Genomic DNA, 25,968 nt, shown 5'->3' with positions numbered 1-25,968 from the left:
GAACGGTATGCGTGACACACACACACACACACACACACACACACACACACACACACACACACACACACACACACAGGGCCGGATTAACTGGATAGATTACACTAGGCAGAGCCTTTTTCTTGGGCTAGCTGATCGGACCCTTTAGTCGGCCGGGGTGCGGGAGACACGGGTTCGCGTCCCGGCTGTGGCGGTTCCCGCACCGCCCCCCCCCCGACTTCGCTACATTGGTGTCAGAAGTGGGATGGTGAGGCCATCGGAAGCACATGCGCCCAGAGGTGTGAAGGAGCCGAGCGCTTCCCGAAGGAGGGGGGTAGTGTAAAGTGCATGGATAAGTAGACACGTTGGTCCTTGACAAACGGGTCGGACCCTTTAGTGTGGCGAACGTAGAGGAAATGACAAAGGTAACCTTTCAGTCTGCTTTATTGAACTGTAGCGAGTTCGGGGGGGGGGGGGGGCAGTCCGGGAACCGCCACAGCCGGGACGCGAGCCCGTGTCTCCCGCTCCGCAAGCGACAACGTTAACCAGTCGACCATTGAATTTGCGTCTTTGCAGTACGGATTTACGGCTTCAATTTAAAGGATCTCAGACAGGAAAACATGTCAGCACTAACAACAGCTTTACGAAGGCACAAACAGGGGTCGCGTTTTATCTTCACAACAAACGCTTTGAAAATACAAAACTGAGAATAGCAAAAAAAACAACCAGACTGTCTGTAAGAACTTCAACATCCAACTCTTCACAAAACAGCAACGCTGCTTATTCAATATTTACATAAATTAAGCTTTTTCTTTTTTTTAACATTCAGCCATCATATGTTCTGTCCCACCGTGCGCTGCATGAATTGCGTTGTGTATATTGTCATGTGTTGTACTGAACCGAACAGTAGGCAGGTTACAAAGTTGCCACCTCTTTTCAGAATGGCTGCCAAAGATAAACATGTAGCCGCAAGCAGGGGCGGTTCTAGGATCAGAGCTTTAGGGGTGCTGAGCACCCAGAGTGCTGGCCGGCCAGGCAAGATAAATTTGGGGGGGTGGATCGAAGCATGGGGGGGGGTGCTGTGTTAAAATATTAATATATACTGGATATGGTTTTGACATTTCTTCAGCTTATTAAACATGGACATACAGTAAAAAATAAACAATCTCTTCAATTTCAGGGGTGCTGGGGTTCAATTTAGGGGTGCTGCAGCACCCCCAAAAATGGGGGCTAGAAACGCCTATGGCCGCAAGTATAAACTACAGACAGCAGATCTGTCGTACAACGTGTCAGCTATGACGTAATAAATATGGTCCGAGGTCACTGCGGCGCGTCCCCCTCTCTGAAGAGCATATCTCGGAGTTTGTAGTAGACTCCCTTGTTCTCCATCAGCTCTTGGTGAGTCCCGCATTCCTGAACCCGCCCCTCGCCGAAAACGACGATCTGATTGGCTTTTTCGATCGTCTTCAGCCTGTGAGCGATGACCAGCAGGGTTATTCTGAGGGACGCCAGAGCCTCCTGAACCTGCACGCCAACAGAAACCACAGGACAGTCACGGAAACACTGTTAATGCTCACACTCACCACCTCAAGACCACCTGAGACGCACCAGATGCCCCTGACAGGACATTTACTGTGGACTATGATGTACTACTATCACATGATTACTATGTAGCAAATGTACTATTACTTTTACTTCATATAGTACTACTATCACATGATTACTATGTAGCAAATGTACAATTACTATTACTTCATATAGTACTACTATGACATGATTACTATGTAGCAAATGTACAATTACTATTACTTCATATAGTACTACTATGACATGATTACTATGTAGCAAATGTACAATTACTATTACTTCATATAGTACTACTATGACATGATTACTATGTAGCAAATGTACAATTACTCTTACTTCATATAGTACTACTATGACATGATTACTATGTAGCAAATGTACAATTACTATTACTTCATATAATACCACTATCACATGATTACTATGTAGCAAATGTACAATTACTTTTACTTCATATAGTACTTCTATGACATGATTACTATGTAGCAAATGTACAATTACTATTACTTCATATAATACTACTATCACATGATTACTATGTAGCAAATGTACAATTACTATTACTTCATATAGTACTACTATCACATGATTACTATGTAGCAAATGTACAATTACTTTTACTTCATATAGTACTACTATGACATGATTACTATGTAGCAAATGTACAATTACTTTTTCTTCATATAGTACTACTATGACATGATTACTATGTAGCAAATGTACAATTACTTTTACTTCACATAATACTACTATGACATGATTACTATGTAGCAAATGTACAATTACTTTTACTTCATATAGTACTACTATGACATGATTACTATGTAGAAATGTACAATTACTATTACTTCATTTAGTACTACTATCACATGATTACTATGTAGCAAATGTACAATTACTATTACTTCATATAGTACTACTATCACATGATTACTATGTAGCAAATGTACAATTACTATTACTTCATATAGTACTACTATCACATGATTACTATGTAGCAAATGTACAATTACTATTACTTCATATAGTACTACTATCACATGATTACTATGTAGCAAATGTACAATTACTATTACTTCATATAGTACTACTATCACATGATTACTATGTAGCAAATGTACAATTACTTTTAGTAAAGTAATTGAAAGAGAAATCAAAAGAATTAATTCAATCAACAACAGATATATCACACCACACCACTGACCCAAAGGAGATGGATGGGGGACGGCAGTTTTACAACGGTTGGTTTTTGTCAGTTTGTTTTACTGGTGGGACGGCATCCTCTCGCACCCAACACATCTGCTAGGCCAGTGTTCCCCAACCCAGTCCTCAAGGACCCCCTATCCTGCATATTTCCTTTGCAACCCTGAATAGGTACCTGTTTGTAGTTATTCAACCAATCAGCAGTGAATGTTGTCAGATGCTGCACACCTTGCACAATTAAGTGCTGCGAGATGATTGGTCGAGTAAGTACAAGCAGGGCTACCTATGCAGGGTTACAATGAAAACCTGCAGGGGCGGGGGTCCTTGAGGACTGTGCTAGGCGATCGGCTGCACACCTTGGTTTCGCTGTCGGTGTCCAGGGAGCTGGTGATCTCATCCAGTATGAGGACCTGTGGCTGCCGGACCAGGGCTCTGGCGATGGCGAGCCGCTGCCGCTCACTCTTGGATAACCGGCCCCCTCCCTCACCCAGCTCTGATGGAACAAACAGAGACACGGAACAAGAAGATAGGGAGGCTGAGTGCACTGCAGAAACCCAAACCCAAAGCAACAACACAGGGACTGGAATATAAAGGGACTCAAAAACCTGCAAAACTGGATGGATAGCTTGTATTCTCAAAACTGTTTGGTGTAACAGAATACACATGTTTGTTTCACCTTGTTTAGATGATGTGTGTGTGTGTGTGGGGGGGGGTCCATCTGGGTTCTGCTAGTTAAGCTAGCTCAAGCTGCTCATTAATTAAAGCTAGTAATTAGTTGAAGCTCGACCGCTTCTAATTTTGCCACATTATAAGGGAGTACAAAGTGAGAAATGATGTAAAGTTCACTACATTTTTCAGCTCAAAGCTCAAACTCCAAAACTTTATTGCAAACTCAGGGTCCAAAGCAGGAAAAGACACGGTAAAAAACAAGAAGAAGAGAAGCCATAAAAGACCAGAACCGGTGGTAAAAGATAAACAGCATTTGAACAATACATTTCCTGTATTAATCCAAGAGCGGAAGTCGGCCTTCTCTCTTTTCTCATCAAAACAATGTAACCATCCAATGTAACCATCCAATGTAACCAGCAACGTTTCCACTTGCCTGACAGAGTTCTCTTTGTCTGTGGCCTAACAATCCTGCCTACCTGTGTCGTAGCCTTTCTCCAGCCGGCTGATGAAGGCGTGGGCGTTGGCTTTCCGCGCCGCTTCCTGGATCTCGTCCAGCGAGCAGTCGGCGAGGCCGTAGGCTATGTTGTCTCGTACAGAGCCTGAAAAGAGCACAGGCTCCTGGCTCACCAGGGCTACCTGTCAAAATGACATGGAGTGAATACACGACAACACGGCTGACAGTGGCGGATCTAGAGATTTTTTTCCTGGGGGTGGCAAAGGGGCGGCATGAGGTTGAAGGAGGGGGGCAATGGACATTATTCTACATGTATTATTATTCAAAACTCGGATTTCCTCGAATGTATTTTGTGCTGTACTGTTTGAGATGAGTTTGGTGCGGGTCTCATTGACCTTCACCATGCATGTACATAACATATACTTTAAAAACATATTATCTGATTTATAAATGGGGTGGCAACAAGGCTGCCACCTCTGGGACATATAGTCTTGCCACCCTTGTTGCCACCCCGTAGATCCGCGCCTGACGGCTGATGAGAACAACCCTTAATTAGCTGCGGTAATGCAAACGTCGTTTGGCCAACGCTTATGTCTGGAACGACCAATATCATCACGTGTATGTATTTTAGCTTGGTTCTCGAGTGGAAATCTAACCCTTAAACCTGTTCGAATGGCAAGACAGTCGTGTTCAGCTACACAGGACCGATTCATCCCCGTCTAAGGTTACTTGCATCCTCTGTTGTCCGTGGTGCAAATTTCAGTTTATCTTTGGCTGGGACATGATAAATCATCTGTTATGTGGGCCTCATCGGCGTGTGTTCCGAAGATGGAGGACAGATATGTACAAAATGTAAAAGCAAGGGAGGTAGTTCACCAGGTGGGTCACTAATATCACCCGTTGTGTCACGTCTAGAAGCACCTTGGTTCGACATCTGGAAGAACTGGGAGACTAGAAAACCAGCAGGGCTATGGCTCCTGCAGGACCACGGCTCTGAGCAATACATAGGCAACCACCGAGGTATTGCAGTGTATTGTGTTCCTCCTAACCAATGACTACACCACCAGATTTAACGGATTCACACGCCCTCAACCAGAGAGGACGACCTAGCAAGGGAGATCATCTGGTGTAGTGACTGGCTGGGAGGAAAACCTGCACACTCTCAGCCCTCCATAGAACATGGTCGCCAACACGTAACCCAACATGTCTGGTTTGAGCAGTGACGTCAAGCTAGAGGAGGGTGGGGTAAAAAAGGTACCAGGACTACCTTCCTGTGGAGGAAACTGTGCTCGTAAGATTTCAGCGGCCGTCCATCCAGTAGGATTTCTCCGTCCTGCGGCTCATAGAAGCGCTGCAGAAGGCTTACGCAGGTGCTCTTCCCCTCACCAGACCGCCCCACCAGGGCCGTCATGTGACCAGGCTCCAGTGCCAACGAGAAGTCCTGAAACGAGGCAGTGATACTGGGTTGTAGCGGCACAACATGGCCTCTTTTGACACCAAAATCCTGGTATTTCCCTGGTGATCAAATCCTGGCATGGTAGGGTCAAAAAAACAACCTTTCACTTCCCACCGACATGTCGATTCAAGCTTTTTTTTGTTTGGGTTTTCCCCTTTTTTCTCCCCAATTGGACTTGGCCACCCCACCCCACCCCACTCTTGGTCGCTGCTCCACCCCCTCTGCCGATCCAGGGAGGGCTGCAGACTACCACATGCCTCCTCCCATACACGTGGAGTTGCCAGCCGCTTCTTTTCACCTGACAGTGAGGAGTTTCGCCAGGGGGACGTAGCACGTGGGAGGATCATGCTCCTCCTCCCCCCTGAACAGGCGCCCCAACCGACCAGAGGAGGCGCTAGTGCAGCGACCAGGACACACACCCACACCCGGCTTCCCACCCGCAGACACGGCCAATTGTGTCTGTAGGGACGCCCGACCAAACCGGAGGTAACACGGGGATTCGAACCGGCGAGCCCCGTGTTGGTAGGCAACGGAATAGACCGCCGTGCCACCCGGACGCCCCGTCGATTCAAGCTTTTTCCTGCACAGTCCCTTTTCATGTATGCCTAGAAAACCCCCGGACAAAATCACCATGCGCCATCACATCGATAGTGAGTTAAATGGATTACATGTTGTGCTTCTCCATTGTTAATTGTTTGTATTTCCAAAACATGCTGATATTTGGGGGTTTTAAGCCACAGACCCTTTCAGACCACATTTGATCCTGATTAAAAAAAACAAAAAAAAAACAAAACAAAACCAAAACAGGCATTTGATTCAGTGTAAAAGCGGTAAACTGCTTTTACCAGATAGACAGATAACCCTGTGGGTTAACATGTGTTTGGACTGTGGGAGGAAACCGGAGCCCCCGGAGGAAACCCACCCAGACACGGGGAGAACATGCAAACTCCACACAGAGGACGACCCAGGACGACCCCCAAGGTTGGACTACCCCGGGGCTCGAACCCGGGACCTTCTTGCTGTGAGGCGACTGCGCCACCGTCCCACCCATATTCATGATACTGAAATCAAATCCACATATATGATCACGATCCTGTTAAAATCTAACCACCATATCACACAATGGATAAATTTAAGGAAATAAATTGAAAGGTCTCGGCACTTAACCACAACATGTTTTTTGTCCTTCGTTTTTAAGAACAGAAGAACGACAAACTATCTAAATCAAAAGAGGTGCTAAAAGACCCTCACCTTTAGCACAGCGTTACTGGGGTTGGACGGGTACGCGAAGGTGAGGCGGTGGAAGGTGATGCGACCCGTCATGGACTCGGGTGCGAGGGTCCCGTCGAAGCCCACCTGAGGTTCTCTGTCTATGTACTCAAACACCTTGCTGGCGGCCCCCACCGAGTTCAGCATGTCACCAAAGATGTAGAACAGAGTCTGGAGAGATGGTGGCACAGAGCAAGCTCGTAACAGGGTGCTTCTTAAACTTGTCTTGGAATTTTTCTAGAATATATTTCTGGTTCTAACACATAAATAAATAAATATATATATATAAAAAAAAATATATATATATATATATATATATATATAAATATATATATATATATATATATGTATATGTAACCTATTTTCTGGACTTAGCCTGTTAGTGATTTTAAGTTCCTGTTATAAGCTGTTGCCACAGTATATGCCTTGAGCTCTTATTTTGAAGGCTGAAGAGAGAGCGGAAGTGCTGTACGCAGTGTTGTTGCTGTGGAGTTCTGTTGGGGGAAGAATCCAAATAGAGTGGTCCTCGTGTGAAAGTGGAGCCTCCGTATTTGTTATTTTATAGTTTCATACAGTACAGGCGACATCTACAATCCCACCACTGCCACCAATGTAACCGAGGGGTTGTAGATGTCGCCTATACTGTGTGAAACTATAAAATAACAAATACGGAGGCTCCACTTTCACACGAGGACCACTCTATTTGGATTCTTCCCCCCAACAGAACTCCACAGTAACAACACTGCGTACAGCACTTCCGCTCTCTCTTCAGCCTTCAAAATAAGAGCTCAAGGCGTACACTGTGGCAACAGCTTATAACAGGAACTTAAAATCCCTAACAGGCTAAGTCCAGAAAAATAGGTTACATATATATAAAATCTACGACATTTTAAGATGATTAAATCAAGACGTGTTGATGGCTTAAGTTGTTAATACAGTTAATATTGAAATTCATGTTCATTGAAAACAGTGTAATAACAGGGTTATAACACAGTGGTAATACAGATAAAGTTCATCCAATCCTTGACTTGTTGTCGATTAAACAGAAACTGCAACTAAACGTTACTCAAATACTGAGCAGTAATGCTCTCGAGCGGCAGATAACCAAAGTGATTGATATTGTTCTCCATTTTTTATGTTTTTAGATGTCAGCAATGTGCTAATGATGTTTATGATAATTACAGCATGTGTTAGCCTTGTTTTGTAATTACACCTAGGAAGGCACTGGTACTGGCACTGTGGCCGGACAGCAAGGCCGCACCAGGCGGAAACGGCATCTCGGTACCGGTCTGTACTCAGAAAGCGCGGAGGCCGAGTGTGTCGGTTTAAAGGCATTTCAGGTTATTCAACAGACAGTGGTTACCTGGATGTTGTCGCCCAGGTTCGACTGGTAAAGTATAAAGGACACCAGGTTTCCAGTGGTCATTTCACCCTTTTGGATGAACAGCCTGCCATAGTACAGCATGGCCACCTGTATGGCCAGGCCTGTTATCTGTTTGGGGGGGAAGCACACAAACACACAAACACACAAAATGTTGAATTGTTGACACAATGGGTCCAACGCTATCCACTTTCCCCAGAACAACAAACACCCCAATAAACCCCAAAACTCCTCACCCTCCGTGCGAGCACGTAAACAATCCTGACCACGTCCCGTCGTGTCTTGAGGCCTTGCGTAACCTTCAGCCGGTCGTCATAGCGACAGGCCTCGGCCAGTTCGGTGTTAAAACTCCGTACCACCCGGATACCAGACACCACCTCATTCACCGCTTCGTTGGCCTTGGCTACTGAGTCCTGAACCAACTTGGAGAGTCTCTGAAGAAAATCAATCAATCAACCAGTCAATCAATCAGCCACCAAGGCTTCTCAGATTTCATAGCTCCTCATCCGCACATTAAGCGATGCCTCATTACCTTCACAGTGGTCCAGATCACATTTTATTTAATTAATAATTCATCTCCTTTATGAATCCCCTTGGGGGAAATGTAGTTACTGCAAATTAACCCAGCCCAGCTGTGACGTGTGTGGCTAGGAGCAGTGGGCTTCTGCCTTGATGCTGCGCCCGGGGACCAACTTCAGTGCTTTTCCCATTGCCTTGCTCAGGGGCACAGACAGGAGTATCAACCCTAACATGCGTGTTTCTTTTGATGGTGGGGGAAACCGGAGCACCCGGAGAAAACCCAATGCAGACACGGGGAGAACATGCAAACTCCACACAGAGGACGACTTGGGACGACCCCCAAGGTTGGACAACCCCGGGGCTCGAACCCAGAACCTTCTTGCTGAGGCGACCGTGCTAACCACTGCGCCATCGTGCCGCCACTGGGGAAATTCCATTTGCCAAAATTCCCTTCAAAAATGGCTAATGAAATATTTGTTGTTTTTAGATCGTGTTGACCTGCCTTGACCTTCATCAGTGCTATGTTTTTTCATTGACCTGTGGGCTGTACGGTCTCTGCACCGTTTAGAAAGCTGTCTTTACCTGGTAGTGTGTGTCATAACTGTTCTGTATGAGTCCCATGATGGGCGTCTCCAACAAAACCAGGCAGGTGAGCTTCCAGGAGAGGTTCGTCATCAGAGAGAGCATGCCCAGAGTCTTCACAAATGTCCTCAGAAGCACGTTGATGTTCAGACATACTGTGCGTCCTGTCAGGGAGGTATCTCTGGACAGCCGGGAGGTGATCTCGCCTAGACAGTACATCGATAGTAATTCATTTCCTAGACATGTCTCATCTCATTCAGGGTCACATTGTGTGTGTGTGTGTGTGTGTGTGTGTGTGTGTGTGTGTGTGTGTGTGTGTGTGTGTGTGTGTGTGTGTGTGTGTGTGTTTGGCAATGTTCCCCTGAGGTTCTTCACATTGAACTGTCTGGTAACGTAAAATATTATATCAAACCAAAACTAGTTTTCAAATAATACTCCCTCAAATGTTTCATACCTAGTTTTTCAAGACATTTTAGTTCATAGATTGCCGTTATCATGAATTAAGATGACAAAGTTGTGTAGCATAATATGACAATATGACATTTTTACAATATGATCCTGTAGAAAGACCAAAAATGATGATATTGAATTATTACCCAACCTTACACTACAGTGGACTTTGGTGTTCCCCAGGGCTAATTTCTCGGCCCTTTGCTATTCTCTTTTTAAACCTAATAGCAAAGCTCTCTCTCTTTATGTTGGAATAGTTTTCCTGCTAGCATCAGTGAGACTGATTCTGCAGTTTCCCTTTAAATCTAAACTAAAACCTTACTTAATATCATCATCATTTGACTCGCAGTTACAAACTGAGTTGCTCAGTTTACTTGATGCTTAGCTTTTGATATCTTCTCACTGGGAGGGTTCTCAGTCCCAATACAAGGTCTGGTTAGTCTTTCTAGTTAGCACTAAATATATAAGGTCCTACTGGGAATATCATTTCTGTCCAACTCTGTTCCATCTTATCCTGCCTTGATATTTACAGCTCTTATCATTTTGAGGAATACATATCACATATGTTCTGTAAACAGTCTCAGCGGTATGAGATACCGTGTTTGGACTTGTGGTGGGAGTTGTAAAGGCCTGACCTGTCTTGACAGTATCAAAAAATCCAATCTCCTGTTTGGTCAGGGCCTCAAACAGCTGGACCTTCACCCTGCACGTGAAACGACTGATCCCACAGAGGAGGAGACCCCCTCTACAGCCTGCACTGAAAGAGCTGCACCACACGCACACGCACACAAACACACACACAAACACACACAGGTACAAGTCAACGTTAACTTAGTAGAGGCCCTCATCTCAATGAAAACAAACCAAATGGTTTCCAGACAGTCCAGATCTAAACACTCCTCGTATCACATATAATTTGGTCCTCTTACTTTACAGCAAGTTTGATGCTCCTGTTGCTAAATTCCTTTATGAGAGAAAAATAAATGTGTTATGTCACTCAGAAAAGTGCTAAACAAATACAGATATTCATTCAGTCATTCATTATCCAAACCGTTAGTGGTTGATAATATCCTTACTCAGGGTTGCAGGGATGCTGCAGCCTCTCCCAGCAGTCATTGGACGGCAGGTGGTGGGACAACACCCTGGACAAGCCACCAGTCCATCACAGCACCCCCCCCCCACACACCCACACACACCTAGGGACAATGTAGTACGGCCGATTCACCTGACCTACATGTGTTTGGACTGTGGGAGGAAACCGGAGCCCCCGGAGGAAACCCACACAGACACGGGGAGAACATGCAAACTCCACACAGAGGACGACCCGGGACGACCCCCAAGTTTGGACTACCCCGGGGCTCGAACCCAGGACCTTCCTGCTGCGAGGCGACCACTGTGCCGCCCACAGATATTACTGTTGCTGATCATCTTACCTTCCTAGGGAATATAAAGCCATGAAGAAGATTGCTGAGAGAAATTCATTCCACTGATAATGGCCGCTGAGGATATCGATGACTTTTCCTGTGTAGAATGGGATGTACATCTCACCTGAACACACACGCACGCACGCACGCACACACACGCATACACACGCACACACATTATAATGTTATTGTTCATCATATGGTTCTGTGTGGCTAAACGGTCGTCATCAATGTGTCATCACCACCAACAACAACAACAACAACAACAACGTACAGAGAACAGCGAGCGTCAGGAACACGAGTCCGCCGAGCAGGAGGAGCCAGTCGGGCCCGTATAAGCGCAGGACCCTGACGAGCAGCACCCTGGCCTTCTGCTTCCTCCCTCCGTTCTCCTCATCCTCAGCGGCCGGGATGCCCACGTCCCAGAAGAGCGCCGCGGCCGCGGCCGCCGCGCCGCAGCGCAGCCACGACCACGCGTCCTCCGGCGGCCCGTGCGCGCCGCGCGCGGAGCGGTACAGCGGCCACACGAGGCAGTGCACCGCCACGTAGCGGAGCGGCGCCGGCTCCAGGCGGCCGCGGATCGGCAGGGTGGCCGCCGACAGCAGCAAACAGCGGAGAGCCGCGACGGCCCAGAGCAGCGGGAGGTGCGCGGGGGCGCCGCCGGGACTCCCCGACGCCGCGCAGAACAGCGACAGGTCGGCGCAGAGCGCCGCGGCGAGCGCGGCGAGCTTGCCGATCCGCGTTGCGCTGCGCCACATTTCCTCCGCTGCTTTCATCCCGGACTGACGCGTACGGACGGACCCGGACTGACGGCGGCGGGTTTGTGTCTCCGGCTCCGCTCGTCTACTTTCAGTTTCATTTTGTAGGGGCCGGGAGTTTCCCCGGAAACGCCCCCCGTTTCATGTGCCGTTCCGAACCAACGTTGAAGTCGGGAGTGACGATGATGATGATGACGATGATGAAGAAGTTGAAACAATTTTGATTTGCTATCTTCCCTCTTCCCTCCCTCATTATCTAGCCGATGTCTTCATCGTCGTCATCACTGAAATAAACAGCAGGCGGGGCTACATAAAGAAGCGTGGCTGTAGCCGGGGGGAGGGGGGGGTCGATTGACTTACCCCACAAACCCCCAAGGTCTAATAACTGTAACGGAAATGTATTCGATGAAATCAGGCGGCAGTTACCTTGGGAACAAAGTAGGCTCCTAGTCAGTTCCCTATCAGGTTTTTAAACCTGGAGTATCCGTTGTTCGGCCATTCTTCTACTTTAGTAGAGCTGTATAGTGTAATGCTAGCTAGCCATAGTAGTGTAAACTACTAATAAGACACGTTAGCCCCCAGCTAACGGGTCTGACCCTTTAGCCGAGCGGTTAGTGACGTCGCCTTGTGGTGCAGTATACCCCGTATCGAATCCCGCACCGGGCAAGAAAATAACCGGTTACATTGGTGGCAGCGGTGGGACCCGGAAGTGTGCAGATCCTCAGAAGTCTCTTCGGAGCGCGGGAAGAACAAAGCACGAGGGCGCGCTTCCGGGAGAGGGTGACGACTGTAAACTACTAATAAGACACGTTAGCCCCTAGCTAGCTAACGGGTCTGACCCTTTAGCCGAGCGGTTAGTAATGTCGCCTTGTGGCGCAGTACATCTCGTTCGAATCCCGCACCGGGCAAGAAAATAACCGGTTACAATGCCTTAGCCATAGTAGGTTTGCATTAGGTATTCTGTGCTCGGAATGAAAAGGTTCCGTTTTTAAAGAGGAAAAACTCACCACTTTAAAGAAACGACACATGTCGTTCCTCCGCAACTCTCATCTCAAATGAAGGCGCACAACCACGTGTGTGACCGACCGTGCTCTGCAAATTACCGCAGTGGCTTCAAGTGTGCTCCTTGTTTTTTAATTGTTATCTAACCAAGTGCATAGTATTCCCTGTGTTCTGACGTAAGTTTAACTTATCTGTACAGCATGTTCTTCGTATTTTACCTTCCCTGAACAGCATCTGCTATCTTCACTGTACCGGCGTGGTGGCTATACCGTTGCTAATTAGCCGTGCTGGCTAAGCTAGTGTAACCGGTTATGTTCTTGCCCAGTGCGGGATTCGATACGGGGTGTACTGCACCACAAGGCGACATCACTAACCGCTCGGCTAAAGGGTCAGACCCGTTAGCCAGGGGGCTAACGTGTCTTATTAGTAGTTTACACTAGCACGGTTAGTCATGATAGAACGACCAGGGCCGTCATTTTGACGGTTTTGGATTTTCAGTTTATTAACTTTGCGAGAAAAACAAAACAAAACAGACCTGCCCCTCCGTGAATCCTCCTAAAATTGCATATATTTGTATTAAAATGAGCTTTAGATCAATTGCGCGCAAAAAAGTTGTAAGGTCTACCTAAAACGATCATGGGCGCGTAATTTGTACGTCATCGTGTGCGTCATGTTACTATTTATGACGTCTGTTGCTCATACGTTTCCTTCGCGAAGTTCATTGATGTCCTAGAAAACAAAAAACAATAACAAACAGTGCAGAGTAATAATCTAAATCCAAACTTGATTTTTGATTATTTCCAACATGTCTGGGTACAGACGCCGTTACAGACCCACCGTGACTACCACCGAGGTGTTGCAGTATTCACAGGCGTTGGACAGCGGCCATTTTAAGTTGTTTGAAACGCAGTAGGGAGGGCGGCACGGTGGCGCAGTGGTTAACGCGGCCGCCTCACAGCAAAAAGGTCCCGGGTTCGAGCCCTGGGTGGGTCATCCTCAGTGTGGAGTTTGCATGTTCTCCCCATGTCTGCGTGGGTTTCCTCCGGGGGCTCCGGTTTCCTCCCAAAGACGAGAGAGAGACCGACCCAGGGCGTCGCCCCGCCCGATGACCGCTGGGATAAGCAGTTCAGATAATGGATAAAAATAGTATTGTAGAGCCGAAGTAACGGAGAAGACCGTAGGTTCACACTTTAGCCGTGTAGGCAACTTTCTTTAATCCACGGTAAATCAGCGAGACAAACAAAACCCCCAGCTCGACTGAGCGGAAGTGGCAAGAATAACCAGAAAACTGGCTGGGCAACCATGACTTAACCCTTAGTTCCTGGGTTGAATTCTGTCCCCAATACGTGTCCACCACATGAGCCCCCCCAGAATTCGCCCTAGTAATCGAAGTCAGGCAGGCGCGGGGGGACGACAGGCCGTCCGCGGCGGCTCCGGATAACAGGGGCCGGAGTGTCTGTGGGAGGCATTGACGCGGGCCTGTGGAGGTCGGCCTGAGGAGCAGAAGAGGCAGCTCGGGCCTCCACGGGGGGAGGAGGCGGAGCCGGGGGACGACCGCGACGAGGAGGTTGGGCTAACTCCAACGGCTGCGTCAAGTCCAGGTGTGCGGGTTTAACTCGGTCCACTGAAACATGCTCGGCCGTGCCCCCAAAATCCACCACCAGGTGCTTAGTTCCCCGTTCCAGGACGCGGAAGGGGCCGTCATAAGGGGGTTGCAGAGGGGGGCGGTGTGCGTCGTGACGGATGAACACGTAGTCCGCTGACTGCAGACCTGGGGGCACCTGGGACACCGGAGCGCCGTGTTGGGCGGTAGGGACGGGTGTGAAAGCTCTGACCCCGTCCAGCAAGGAGGCTCGTTGGTCCACAGCTGACCAGGGACGCGTTGCGTTGGGCATGAAATGGCCTGGGACTCGCAGCGGCGTGCCGTACACCAGCTCCGCAGAGGAGGCTTGTAGGTCTTCCTTCGGGGCGGTCCGCAGGCCCAGCATGACCCATGGGAGCTTGTCGACCCAGTTGCAGTCCTTGAGAGTAGCCCGAAGCGCAGCCTTCATGGACCGGTGGAAGCGCTCACATAGGCCGTTCGCCTGAGGGTGGTAGGCGGTAGTGCGATGAAGCTTGACGCCCAGAGCCTCACCCACAGCATTCCATAGCTGTGAGGTAAACTGTGGCCCGCGGTCAGATGAAAGGTCGGAAGGCGTACCGAAACGTGAGACCCACGACCCAATAAAAGCCCGGGCCACATCAGCAGACGTCGTGGATGCCAGGGGAACAGCTTCAGGCCAGCGCGTAGTCCTGTCCACCACAGTATCACAGTTGTTAAAATTTTAATTTTGGTGTCAGTTTCTTAACAGACATACTAACATATATAATGGATTAATATCTAAACTATTTATCTTGACAGACTATAGAGTTTAAAATCCGGCCGTCATTTTGACGGCCCGTGGTCGTTCTGATAGTCTTTAAGTTGCGGCGGTTGTTTGGGACTGTTTCAATATTTATTTTCAGTTCTTTTTTTTTTTTACATTTCACGCTTTAGGCCTTGCTACGTTTGTTAGATTAGCAACATGTGTTTTCCGTTTCGTTTTTCAGATGATATTTTCACTTTTTCAATTTTGCTATTCAAGTTCGACCACGTGTCTCTCTGAAGGACGACTAATAAGACACGTTAGCCCCCTATCTAACGGGTCTGACCCTTTAGCCGAGCGGTTAGTGATGTCGACTTGTGGTGTGGTACACCTGGTATCGAATCCCGCACCGGGCAAGAAAATAACCGGTTACATTTGTTTAAACATAGTATTATAGTTGTTAACATGTTAATTTGGGTGTCAGTCGTTTCCTAACAGACATACTAACACATGCAATGCATTAATATCTCCACCGGGTCTTTATCTTGACACAGTATAGAGTTTAAACACCGGGCCCACAGTCGTTTTAGGACTTTAGGAATGTGCTCCGTCCCTGTGAAACTAAACTAGAAAACCCAAAATAAACTCATTTCAGCAAACTCAACGCCGGAACAGGGGCAGCTCTCTAACTGACTCATTACCAAAAGCGAAAGTACTCAGACAAAAAAAAATTCAAACACAATTTCTTCTTTAAAATTCATTTATTCTTCAGAAAGCCCCCCAACGCATCAAAAATGCATCATGCAGCCGTTATTGCAAATATTCATATGCGCACACGTATAAACTAAGAGCGTGTCTGTAAAACGTCTCTAAAGTGAAGTACCTGAGCACCGGCTTCATGAGACAGCTAGTCATCATGTGGAGCTGCTGTCTGTTCCAAAACTGCTGTTGGTTACAAAGCGAAAGCGCCTGAACAATGGCATGAAATCACAGCTGAGATCTGCAAGCAAAAATCCCCATCCCCCCCCCACCCCCCTGATATGCAGATTCTATTTCTCAGGGTGCCATGAAGGAGCGATTTCCCCACACGACCCTTATATCTCCAATTACAGCCCACAGGTGACGAGCCTGTCTACATGGGAGGCTAAAGACTGCTGACTTATTGTTTGCAGTGTTACTAGTGTGTGTGTGTGTGTGTGTGTGTGTGTGTGTTTGCGTGCACGTGTGCCTCATGGGGGATTTGTGAAGAATGCAAATTTCTAGATGTACTTCTGTCAGTCAGTAGTGACTGGATCCTCTCTTAATGAGCTGTGTATTCACTGGTCGTAAAACTTTGGCAAGTCGTTTCCCAGAATTACTTTCTCCTCTGTGCCGTGCTCGTCGATGGTGACGAGGTAAGCCACACCCCCGCTGGAGCCGTCACGGCTCATTGCCAAAGACAGAGCTGGAACAATGAGGGAGGAAGAGACAGAGAGAGACAGACAGAGAGACAGAGAGAGACAGACAGAGAGACAGAGAGAGACAGACAGAGAGACAGAGAGAGACAGACAGAGAGACAGAGAGAGACAGACAGAGAGACAGAGAGAGAGACATAGACTTTGAGATTTTAACAATACTTAAACAAAAAATTTGGTAACACTTTAGTATGGGGAACATAAAAAAACTTAATTACTAGTGAATTAGTAATGATCAAGATGTCACTTTAGTATGGGAACATATTCTAAGTAACAAAAACTTAATTACTAGTGAATTAGTAATGAGGAAGATGTCACTTTAGTATGGGGAACATATTCTAAGTAACAAACACTTAATTACTAGTGAATTAGTAATGATCAAGATGTCACTTTAGTATGGGGAACATATTCTAAGTAACAAAAACTTAATTACTAGTGAATTAGTAATGATCAAGATGTCACTTTAGTATGGGGAACATATTCTAAGTAACAAAAACTTAATTACTAGTGAATTAGTAATGATCAAGATGCCACTTTAGTATGGGGAACATATTCTAAGTAACAAAAACTTAATTACTAGTGAATTAGTAATGATCAAGATGTCCCTTTAGTATGGGGAACATATTCTAAGTAACAAAAACTTAATTACTAGTGAATTAGTAATGATCAAGATGTCACTTTAGTATGGGGAACATATTCTAAGTAACAACAACTTAATTACTAGTGAATTAGTAATGATCAAGATGCCACTTTAGTATGGGGAACATATTCTAAGTAACAAAAACTTAATTACTAGTGAATTAGTAATGATCAAGATGTCCCTTTAGTATGGGGAACATATTCTAAGTAACAAAAACTTAATTACTAGTGAATTAGTAATGATCAAGATGTCACTTTAGTATGGGGAACATATTCTAAGTAACAACAACTTAATGTAGAGTAATTTAACACTATGAACACTTGTAGTTGTGTGTGTTGTTATGTAAGAACAGAGCATATTCATTAAGTGTTAGTAAGGGAGAATAACTCTTCTTGTGGTACTACCACCTTATAAAGGCCATACTAAGCAAAGCATATTGAGATGGTACTACTAATAAGCAATACTTCTGAGGTTATAGAGGGAAAACTCATAGTTAATGGCTTACTGGTTGCATAATAAGGCCATGCAGAATAAGGCATTAATGAGTACGTAATAATGACCAATTAAGAGCCAGTATGTTGCTAATTTGCATGCTAATAAGCACCTAATTAATGGTGACTACGTTCCCCATACTAAAGTGTTACCAAAAATTCAAAATGTTACAAAACAACAATAATAAGCAGGATAAAAACCAAGACGGCGGGTGACACAAGATTCGCAGAATCGAGGTGGTCTCAGTACACTCCCAAAGATCAGCTCACCATCCACAACACAGCGAAGCAGATTTTTGTAATGCCACACACTGCAAAAACTTTCCAGATTTTTCCATCATTCTGTAATAATAAAAAATGTACTTCTAAACGAGTTTATAACATTTTAACAAACACAGCCACAGCATCGTCCTCCCCAGCCTTCTCCACCCTGTTTCTTCTGCTCAGACAGACGGCTGGCTGTCTTCGCCCTCCCCAGAATGAAACCAAAAGCTGGCATTTGCCTTTGTTCTTCTGAGAGTACCGACCGGTAGCCCAGAATGAGCATGGGTTTAGAAAAGACCTCCCCAAACAACCCAACACCATTTTCCAGCATTGTAAACAGTGGCGGCAGTCAACAACATTCCATGAAACAATGAAAAACAGTTTCATGATCGGTGCAACACGGGCAATCACAGAGAGAAGAAGAAAGCCACCTTATTATGTCACTGTACAGGTTAGCTAACATCAGAATGAATAACAGAGACAAAAGCACTGACAGCCACCATGCCATGTAAAGCCCTCCACTGCAGGTCTGCAGCTCTTTTGACCAACGGTGGTTTGTACTGTCCCCGCAGGACCAACACCGTCACCCAGACCTCCATGGGGTGTCGGTTTTACCATTTAATTTGTCTCTGTGCAAAACTTTAACAAACATTTTACACATCGGCCTTCTATTTGGCGCTTTATAAAAGAAAACGCAGAGGAATTCCCACTTTTTAAAAAAGGGTCCTGTACAGTCCTTAAAATCTGGAGCAAAGTTCACTGGAGGGAAAACATGCGTCTCACCAGGTTTACCAGAGCCTTTATAATACCGATTCAACGGTGTCCGCTCACCATCGGTAGCGCTTCTCTCCATTTCTTGAGAAACAGAGTGAGCGTACGAGCCGATCTCAACTCTAAGCGGGAGGCAAGAGGTGCTGCATTGTCCATGGTTGCACCTGCAAGCTGAACTACATGTCCCAGAGTCACCATGTTAGACACGTGGAACCACCTAAGCCAGTGTTTCTCAACCCAGTCCTCGAGGACCCCCTATCCTGCAGATTTTCATTGTAACCCTGCATAGGTAGCCCTGCTTGTACTTACTCGACCAATCATCTCGCAGCACTTAATTGTGCAAGGTGTGCAACATCTGACAAATGTCATTGCTGATTGGTTGAATAACTACAAACAGGTACCTATTCAGGGTTGCAAAGAAAATATGCAGGATAGGGGGTCCTTGAGGACAGGGTTGAGAAACACTGGCCTAAGCAGAGTCGGCCCTGCCTGACAGACACTGAAATGAGTGCCATGTACTATGACTGGTTCCTGCAGCAGCCCGAGCACTGAGCTGTGGAGTCTTTCCTTTTTCAGCAAGTTCCACACCTTAAACAGTCCTTGATAGAATTCAGGTAGTTCCTTGGTGTGTTAAGCTGCTTTAAGTCCACCAAAAACAAAGATCCGTCCAGTCCCTGGCCACCTACCTAGCTGACTCAAAATGGTGCAAGCTAGCGACCTCCACACTAAATCAGTAGGACCACACAGAAACCTTTGCAGGAAGCTTCGAGTGGACTGTTGATAATATTGTCTTATTTAGACGTTCCCACTATCCCACCACTGCTGCACAGACACCGAATCTGATTTTTACTTTGGTGGCTTTTCCAAAAACAGACAAAAGCTTCCTTGACGTTTTTATCCTCTAGTAAAGCCATGTTAAAAGGCCAATGAGCACTATTGGGTTTTACACATTTTATAAAGACAGAAACTGTTTCAAAGGAGTGATCAGAAAAACCAGCAGGGCTGATAACCAAACTTTTAAATACATTAAAATGATGTTTAAAACAATAACAACGACCAAGGCTGGCCATAGACAGCAAGTTATCCTTCACTTGTGTCCAGGCGTCCAGGTCTGTGTTTATTGTGAGACCCTGTCCACGCATCACACAGTTCATGAGCCTCAACAAGATGAACCAGACGACTGCGAGAGGCGGCGTGAGGCTCCGCATGGTTCCTGTCCAACCTGCTGTAAACTCTCCACCAATGAATAGATAGTCTTCACTGTTACAATTCTCAATAACTTCATTTAAAACATCTAGAAAGACGAATCCCTCCACTCCCCCAACTGGAGTATACATATGATTAAACACATTTTTATATTTTCGTACACTGCTCTTGTTTTTAACAGACGGCCTTTAACGACTTCTTCAGATTCAACAGACTGAGGAATACAATTCCTGGAAAAAACAGTTCCAACCCCACCACTGTTACTTGTTTTGGGACTGAAAGAGGTCTCAGCAGTCCATTCTGTCCTCCAGTCAGCCTGGTTATCCGCAGCACTGTGGGTCTCTTGTGCACAAGACACATCTCACTTTTTAAGAGCACCCAGCTTGAAAAGAGAGGCCCTGTTCTCATCATCCCTTGCTCCAACTAAATTTAGGCTGTCTTCTCTTACGTCCCCCATAATACAGCAAAGAAGCTGTAAAACAAAAATGAACAAAGAAAGAATAAAAAATTTGCTGATCATCCTCCAACTGTTTTCTGACCTTTTGAACTAGTTTTTTTTTTTAGTTAAATCTCTGGTTACGTGAAAGGTTTCTCCCCTAAACCACCAGGACGTCTCAGGAAAGTCTGTTCTGAATCAAAGCGGATTCTCCATGTCGGATGGAGAAGGAAGGCGTCTCTGAGGACGCGCTCTCTTTCACAGCAATAAAACATAAAACACGACAAACAAATACACAAACTACAGCAGAAGTAGCCCACAAACAAGGAAACTCGCTCTGAAAACATCCGCCCTAAAGATACAAAACCTGCAATGAAAATGAATAAATAAGTCAAACAGCAGGTCACTCTTACCAAACACACTCACCCACAGACCCACTCCCAGCATGCACAGAGACAGAGAGAGAGAGGGAGACAGAGAGAGAGAGAGGGAGACAGACAGACAGAGAGAGAGAGACAGAGACAGAGAGACAGAGACAGAGAGAGAGACACAGAGGGAGACAGACAGACAGACAGACAGACAGAGAGAGAGAGAGAGAGAGAGAGAGAGAGAGAGAGAGAGACAGAGAGAAAGAAAGAGACAGAGAGAGAGAGAGAGAGAGAGAGAGGGAGAGGGAGAGACACAGAGAGAGACAGAGAGGGAGAATAAATGTAAAAAGAGGGAGTGAGGAATAGAGGGAGAGGGAGAGAGAGAATAAGATACAAAGGTGAAGACATGTCTGTGAATGTTCTCCTTCATCCAGGTCATGGTTCTCCAAAGGAGTTGCATCAAGTGCAACTGGACTTGGTATATATCGTGAAGACCAAGCTAGTCTGACTGGCTGCTGACGAGACCAGCTTGGTCTAGTCAGGAAGGCACGACGTGGGGAAGCCTCTTGGGTGAGAGGCGGAACGTCTTCACGGACATACACCAAGTCCAGTCGCACTCGACTGAAAGGTGAAGAAACACACCAAACACATGGGCCTGATCTGCACAGCGCACAATCTGCACCGTGCCTGGACGGGCTTCACACGGGTTCAGATTTAACATGAACGGTTATCTTGAAAGCTCTCGAAGCACAAACAGACACAGTCCCTTCAGACTCGGTTCTGAACTTTACGACCCAAAAGGAAGAAAGACGTACCGTTGATGACAAACTCTTGGCACGCGTCCCTGCTCATGGCCTTGCGAAACTCGGCGTCGACGAACCCGTAGATGTAGGAGCTGCCAGAACCGCCGACCGCGAAGGGCTGCCGGGTCAGCAGGCCGTTCAGCGTTGCGTAGACCTGGGGGAGATTGAGGGTCAAAAACCAGGACTTCCACGTGGGCCTTGTACGCATCCACGCTGAAGACCAGTTCAGACTTGAATCTGACCCGTGAATCCAGGTCCTGACTTGGCAGACTGACCCGTCACAGTTCATATACCATACAAGGCATGAGGTTGATGAAGGCTACTGGCCGACCTCACAGGCTCTTTCATTTGCTTCAAGTTATACTAGTGTAAACTACTAATAAGACACGTTAGCCCCCCAGCTCAGTGGTTCTCGACCTTTTTGGGGTCCTGGACCCCCTGCGTATTTTTGATCTACCCTGAGGACCCCTCCACCTGATCTTGGGGGAGGGGGCTTGCAATTTGATAGAAACAGTAGAAACTGCATTTTAAATTGCATCATAGCATTTATTCACTCTCTGGGGCAAAAATAAGAGCTTTCAGTTGTAACTTAGATATAGTTAACAAAACAGAATATGTATTCAGTAACTTTCAGATATATGTAACAAAACAGAATATGTATTCAGTAACTTTCAGATATATGTAACAACAGGATTTGTATGCAGTAACTTTTAACAATGCAAACGGGAGTGAGATCTCTTATTAAAATACAATAAATGACACTTGTGAAACAGATGTAATTAGAGAAAAAATCCTGTTACCCTTTATAGTTTAGGTAGATAAAGGTCTCAGTCACATTTGAGTAAAATAATCCTATTTCTATAAATGTCACAGGATCTTTTTTTTAAAAGATATTTTATTTACACGGACCCCTTGCAATTACACCACGGACCACTAGGGGTCCGCCGACCCCCGGTTGAGAAACACTGCCCTAGCTAACGGGTCTGACCCTTTAGCCGAGCGGTTAGTGATGTCGCCTTGTGGTGCAGTACACCCCGTATCGAATCCCGCACCGGGCAAGAAAATAACCGGTGACACCATCAAACGGTGAAGACCAGTTTTAGGAAAAGAAACGAGACAACGATAGGTCCTGGTCTGTAGAGGCGTCCTTGTTTTGTCTACCAAGACCTTAAGTTACACGGTATCTGCATTTGGTTTAATTTTGCGCAATGTGACGACAGCATGTTTCACGTAACCGCCCCTTTTCCACCACATGGTACCGGCTCGGCTCGGCTCGGCTCGGCTGGGCTCGCTTGTGTGTCGTTTTCCATCACCGTAACAGTAGCCCCTCAGTGTAGCTGGATTTACGGCTCTCCTTCTTTTTCCTTCCAATTTTAAAATGTACTTTTAAGATAACGCTGCTTCGACCGCTTCGGTATTTAAAAAGGTTGACGCCAGATCCAACGGGGCGTCGGCACGGAAGCAGCCGTGATTGGCTGTTGCTTCGGCCAATAGACAGCGCGGAACCTCGAAGCGCACTGAAACATTTAGCTAGCTAGCTTGCAACTGACCTTGACATTGCCAGATCGTACTGTAACGGTAGCTAACGTTAACGCTTGCTAACAATGGAAATTCAAAAAGAATTTAAACCCTACCCAACAACCAATCACGTCTACTTCCGTGCCTACACCCCGTTGGATCTAGCATCGGCCATTTAAAAATGGCGGGTGATATCCAATGCGTGCATTGATGACGCAATGACGCAAAATGATGCAGTGACGCGTTTCTCTGACCAATCAGAGGTCTGCATTGATTTTGGTACCTGCTCCAGTATTTTGGGACCTCGACAAAGGTGGTACCAGAAAAGTGGTAACAGCTACCAAAATGCCGGTACTTTCCAGTAATGGAAAACGAAAAAAGGGCGAGCCGAGCCGAGCCGGTACCATGTAGTGGAAAAGGGGCAAACTTTTCAGATGGGTTTATGGAAACTACTGTTGTACGTCTATATTCAAACTCCAAAGTATTGTTAGGTGCCATAAGAGGAAACACATTTCTAGGGCTGGGCCCAGCAGGAATCCACCCACATGATCAAATATGTTACTTGTTACTTGTGTCATTTTCATTTCATTTTGCACTATTATGTACATCTGTTATTGCGTTATGACCCATGTGAGAAACTGAATGAGTCGAACCTCTTGTTCTGTAAGTAAAAACTCAGCTAACAAACCCGGTTCTGATTCTGCTTCCTAGTAGGAAATGGTTTCATCCAGTGGCGACTGGCCAGTACAGGGCGCCGGGGTGCCGCCCACTTCAAACATCAAGAGATGATAATCTACTTTTAGCTGTATAATGCAAATGATGATGAAATAAAAGTGTTGTCAGTCTGTGAGCGCCTGTCAGCAGCATTAAACATTGGTTCAAATGGTATCTGGTTGATTTCTGTCTGAATACATATACTTCCTGTCTGAATACATATACTTCCTGTCTGAATACATGTACTTCCTGTCTGAATACATATACTTCCTGTCTGAATACATATACTTCCTGTCTGAATACATGTACTTCCTGTCTAAATACATATACTTCCTGTCTGAATACATATACTTCCTGTCTGAATACATGTACTTCCTGTCTGAATACATGTACTTCCTGTCTGAATACATATACTTCCTGTCTGAATACATATACTTCCTGTCTGAATACATGTACTTCCTGTCTAAATACATATACTTCCTGTCTGAATACATATACTTCCTGGGTGAGGGGCGCCGGCCAAACTATACCTTATGTGAACCCTCAAACTTGTGGCGAGCAGGTGAGCTGAGGCTGCTGTCTGATTGGTTTCTTCAGATTTTCCAGGGGGCGCTGTTCTGTGCGCCCCACACACGCCCACTTTTATTGGCAGTGAATTGGTATTGTTTTAATGTTTTTTGATCTAATGTGATTGGACAATTCTCGTGGCTGTCAGTCATGTTCACACCCACCACCACGCCTCGTCTCGACTGTCAATCATCCACCATCTACGACCCCTGATAACATCTACATTGCCCTTCTTAATAACTCTGTGACTGTGTGGACAGTAAAGTAGCTGCTCCAAGGTACACAGCACCAGCCGCACCAGCCGCCACTGGTTTCATCCCCTCCCAAAATCCACTTTAGAATCCAGCTCAGTGCTGGGATTCAAGCCAGCACACCTTTTGTCACCCGTCCTGTTCCCTAAAGCTGTAATCTACAAAAGATGACCTTTGACCACCGACCTGCCCCCCGGCTCTCCGGTCCCAGCCGGCCACGATGAGGTGCGCAGAGAGCTCCTCCTTGTATTTGTACGAGATGTTCTTCACCAACGAGGCAGCGGACCGGACCTGCGGGTCCTCGTCTATCTCGACACTGGGCAGAGATTTAAAAGGAAACAAAGGATGGATATTTGTCAAAGCTCTACTTTTGAATGCGTCAACATGGTCCGAATCTGTGCTTCCACAACATATCCAGTCAAAGTGTCTGGCTGCATGCAAGGGTGTAGGACCACAATGTGCTGAGAAAGAGAATCTAGAATGTGGTTTAGAAGGGAAACGGCACATTTCTGGAACGGGAAGCAACACAAAGCAGTAAAATGTGTGAGAAAAGCATTCTGAATTCAATAGAAAAGTGTTCTTCAGAATTCTAAATTCTGTTGGGTCCAAGTCCACAGCCCCAATCCACTGAAGTCGATGAAGAAAAAGGAAAAAGACAAAACTTGCGACAGAAGGAAATGTTTATTTCTCCCCGGAAAAAAAAATTAGTTTTCACTTATTTCATGGTGCTGGGTGTCGATAGTTGACCCCAAGTTTAAATACTTGGGGTCAACTGTCCAAAGTAACAGGGAGTGCAGGAGGGAGGTGAAGAAGAGAGTGCAGGCAGGGTGGAGTGGGTGGAGAAGAGTGTCAGGAGTGATGTGTGACAGAAGGGTACCAGCAAGAGTTAAAGGGAAGGTTTACCAGATGGTAGTGAGACCAGCTATGTTGTATGGTTTGGAGACAGTGGCACTGATGAAAAGACAGGAGGTGGAGCTGGAGGTGGCAGAGATGAAGATGATAAGATTTTCATTGGGAGTGATGAAGAAGGACAGGATTAGGAACAAGTATATTAGAGGGACAGCTCAGGTTGGACGGTTTGGAGACAAAGGTAGAGAGGCAAGATTGAGATGGTGTGGACATGTGTGGAGGAGAGATGCTGGGTATATTGAGAGAAGGATGCTGAATATGAAGCTGCCAGGGAAGAGGAGAAGAGGAAGGCCAAAGAGGAGGTTTATGGAGGTGGTGAGGGAGGACATGCAGGTAGCTGGTGTGACAGAGGAAGATGCAGAGGACAGGAAGAGATGGAAACGGATGATCCGCTGTGGCGCCCCCTAACGGGAGCAGCCAAAAGCAGTAGTAGTAGTAGTAGTAGTAGTAGTAGTAGTAGGGTGTCGATAATAATGAAAAGGCAACATTTCATCTTGTTTA

General features: G+C 46.2%; 2 protein-coding genes across 2 annotated transcripts in view; both read right to left on the bottom strand.

The window, feature by feature from the left end:
- Positions 1 to 427: 427 nt before the first annotated feature.
- tap2a (transporter associated with antigen processing, subunit type a) lies at positions 428 to 11,992 on the bottom strand. The gene is made up of 11 exons (XM_056298155.1): positions 11,245 to 11,992; positions 10,980 to 11,094; positions 10,182 to 10,312; positions 9,097 to 9,302; positions 8,232 to 8,429; positions 7,978 to 8,106; positions 6,597 to 6,785; positions 5,157 to 5,330; positions 3,912 to 4,071; positions 3,123 to 3,259; positions 428 to 1,500 (listed from the first exon to the last, which is right to left on the bottom strand). The coding sequence occupies exons 1-11, from the start codon at positions 11,744 to 11,746 to the stop codon at positions 1,297 to 1,299; spliced, it is 2,145 nt and encodes a 714-aa protein (XP_056154130.1). The 5' UTR covers positions 11,747 to 11,992; the 3' UTR covers positions 428 to 1,296.
- Positions 11,993 to 15,824: 3,832 nt separating this feature from the next.
- psmb9a (proteasome 20S subunit beta 9a) overlaps positions 15,825 to 25,968 on the bottom strand; it is an 18,282-nt gene continuing 8,138 nt past the window's right edge. Inside the window, exons 5-7 of the mRNA XM_056298072.1 lie at positions 24,745 to 24,874; positions 21,521 to 21,662; positions 15,825 to 16,519 (exon numbers count right to left, since the gene is read on the bottom strand). Coding sequence (XP_056154047.1) covers positions 16,392 to 16,519; positions 21,521 to 21,662; positions 24,745 to 24,874 — 400 coding nt within the window. The 3' untranslated portion in view covers positions 15,825 to 16,391. The remainder of the gene's footprint in view (positions 16,520 to 21,520; positions 21,663 to 24,744; positions 24,875 to 25,968) is intronic.

The sequence above is a fragment of the Lampris incognitus genome, chromosome 18 (genome assembly GCF_029633865.1).
Source record: "Lampris incognitus isolate fLamInc1 chromosome 18, fLamInc1.hap2, whole genome shotgun sequence".
NCBI classification, from domain to species: Eukaryota; Metazoa; Chordata; class Actinopteri; order Lampriformes; family Lampridae; genus Lampris; species Lampris incognitus.
The sequence above is the reverse complement of the archived record's forward strand: the minus strand, read 5'-3'. Positions and strand labels throughout refer to the sequence as shown.

Excerpts from the sequence above, each read along its gene's own strand:
- tap2a (XM_056298155.1), bottom strand. The coding sequence starts at position 11,746 with ATGAAAGCAGCGGAGGAAATGTGGCGCAGCGCAACGCGGATCGGCAAG. Across the intron at positions 11,095-11,244 it reads CCTGACGCTCGCTGTTCTCT|GTGAGATGTACATCCCATTC; the intron begins GTACGTTGTTGT and ends GTGTGTGTTCAG. Across the intron at positions 8,430-9,096 it reads GTTATGACACACACTACCAG|AGACTCTCCAAGTTGGTTCA; the intron begins GTAAAGACAGCT and ends GATTTTCTTCAG.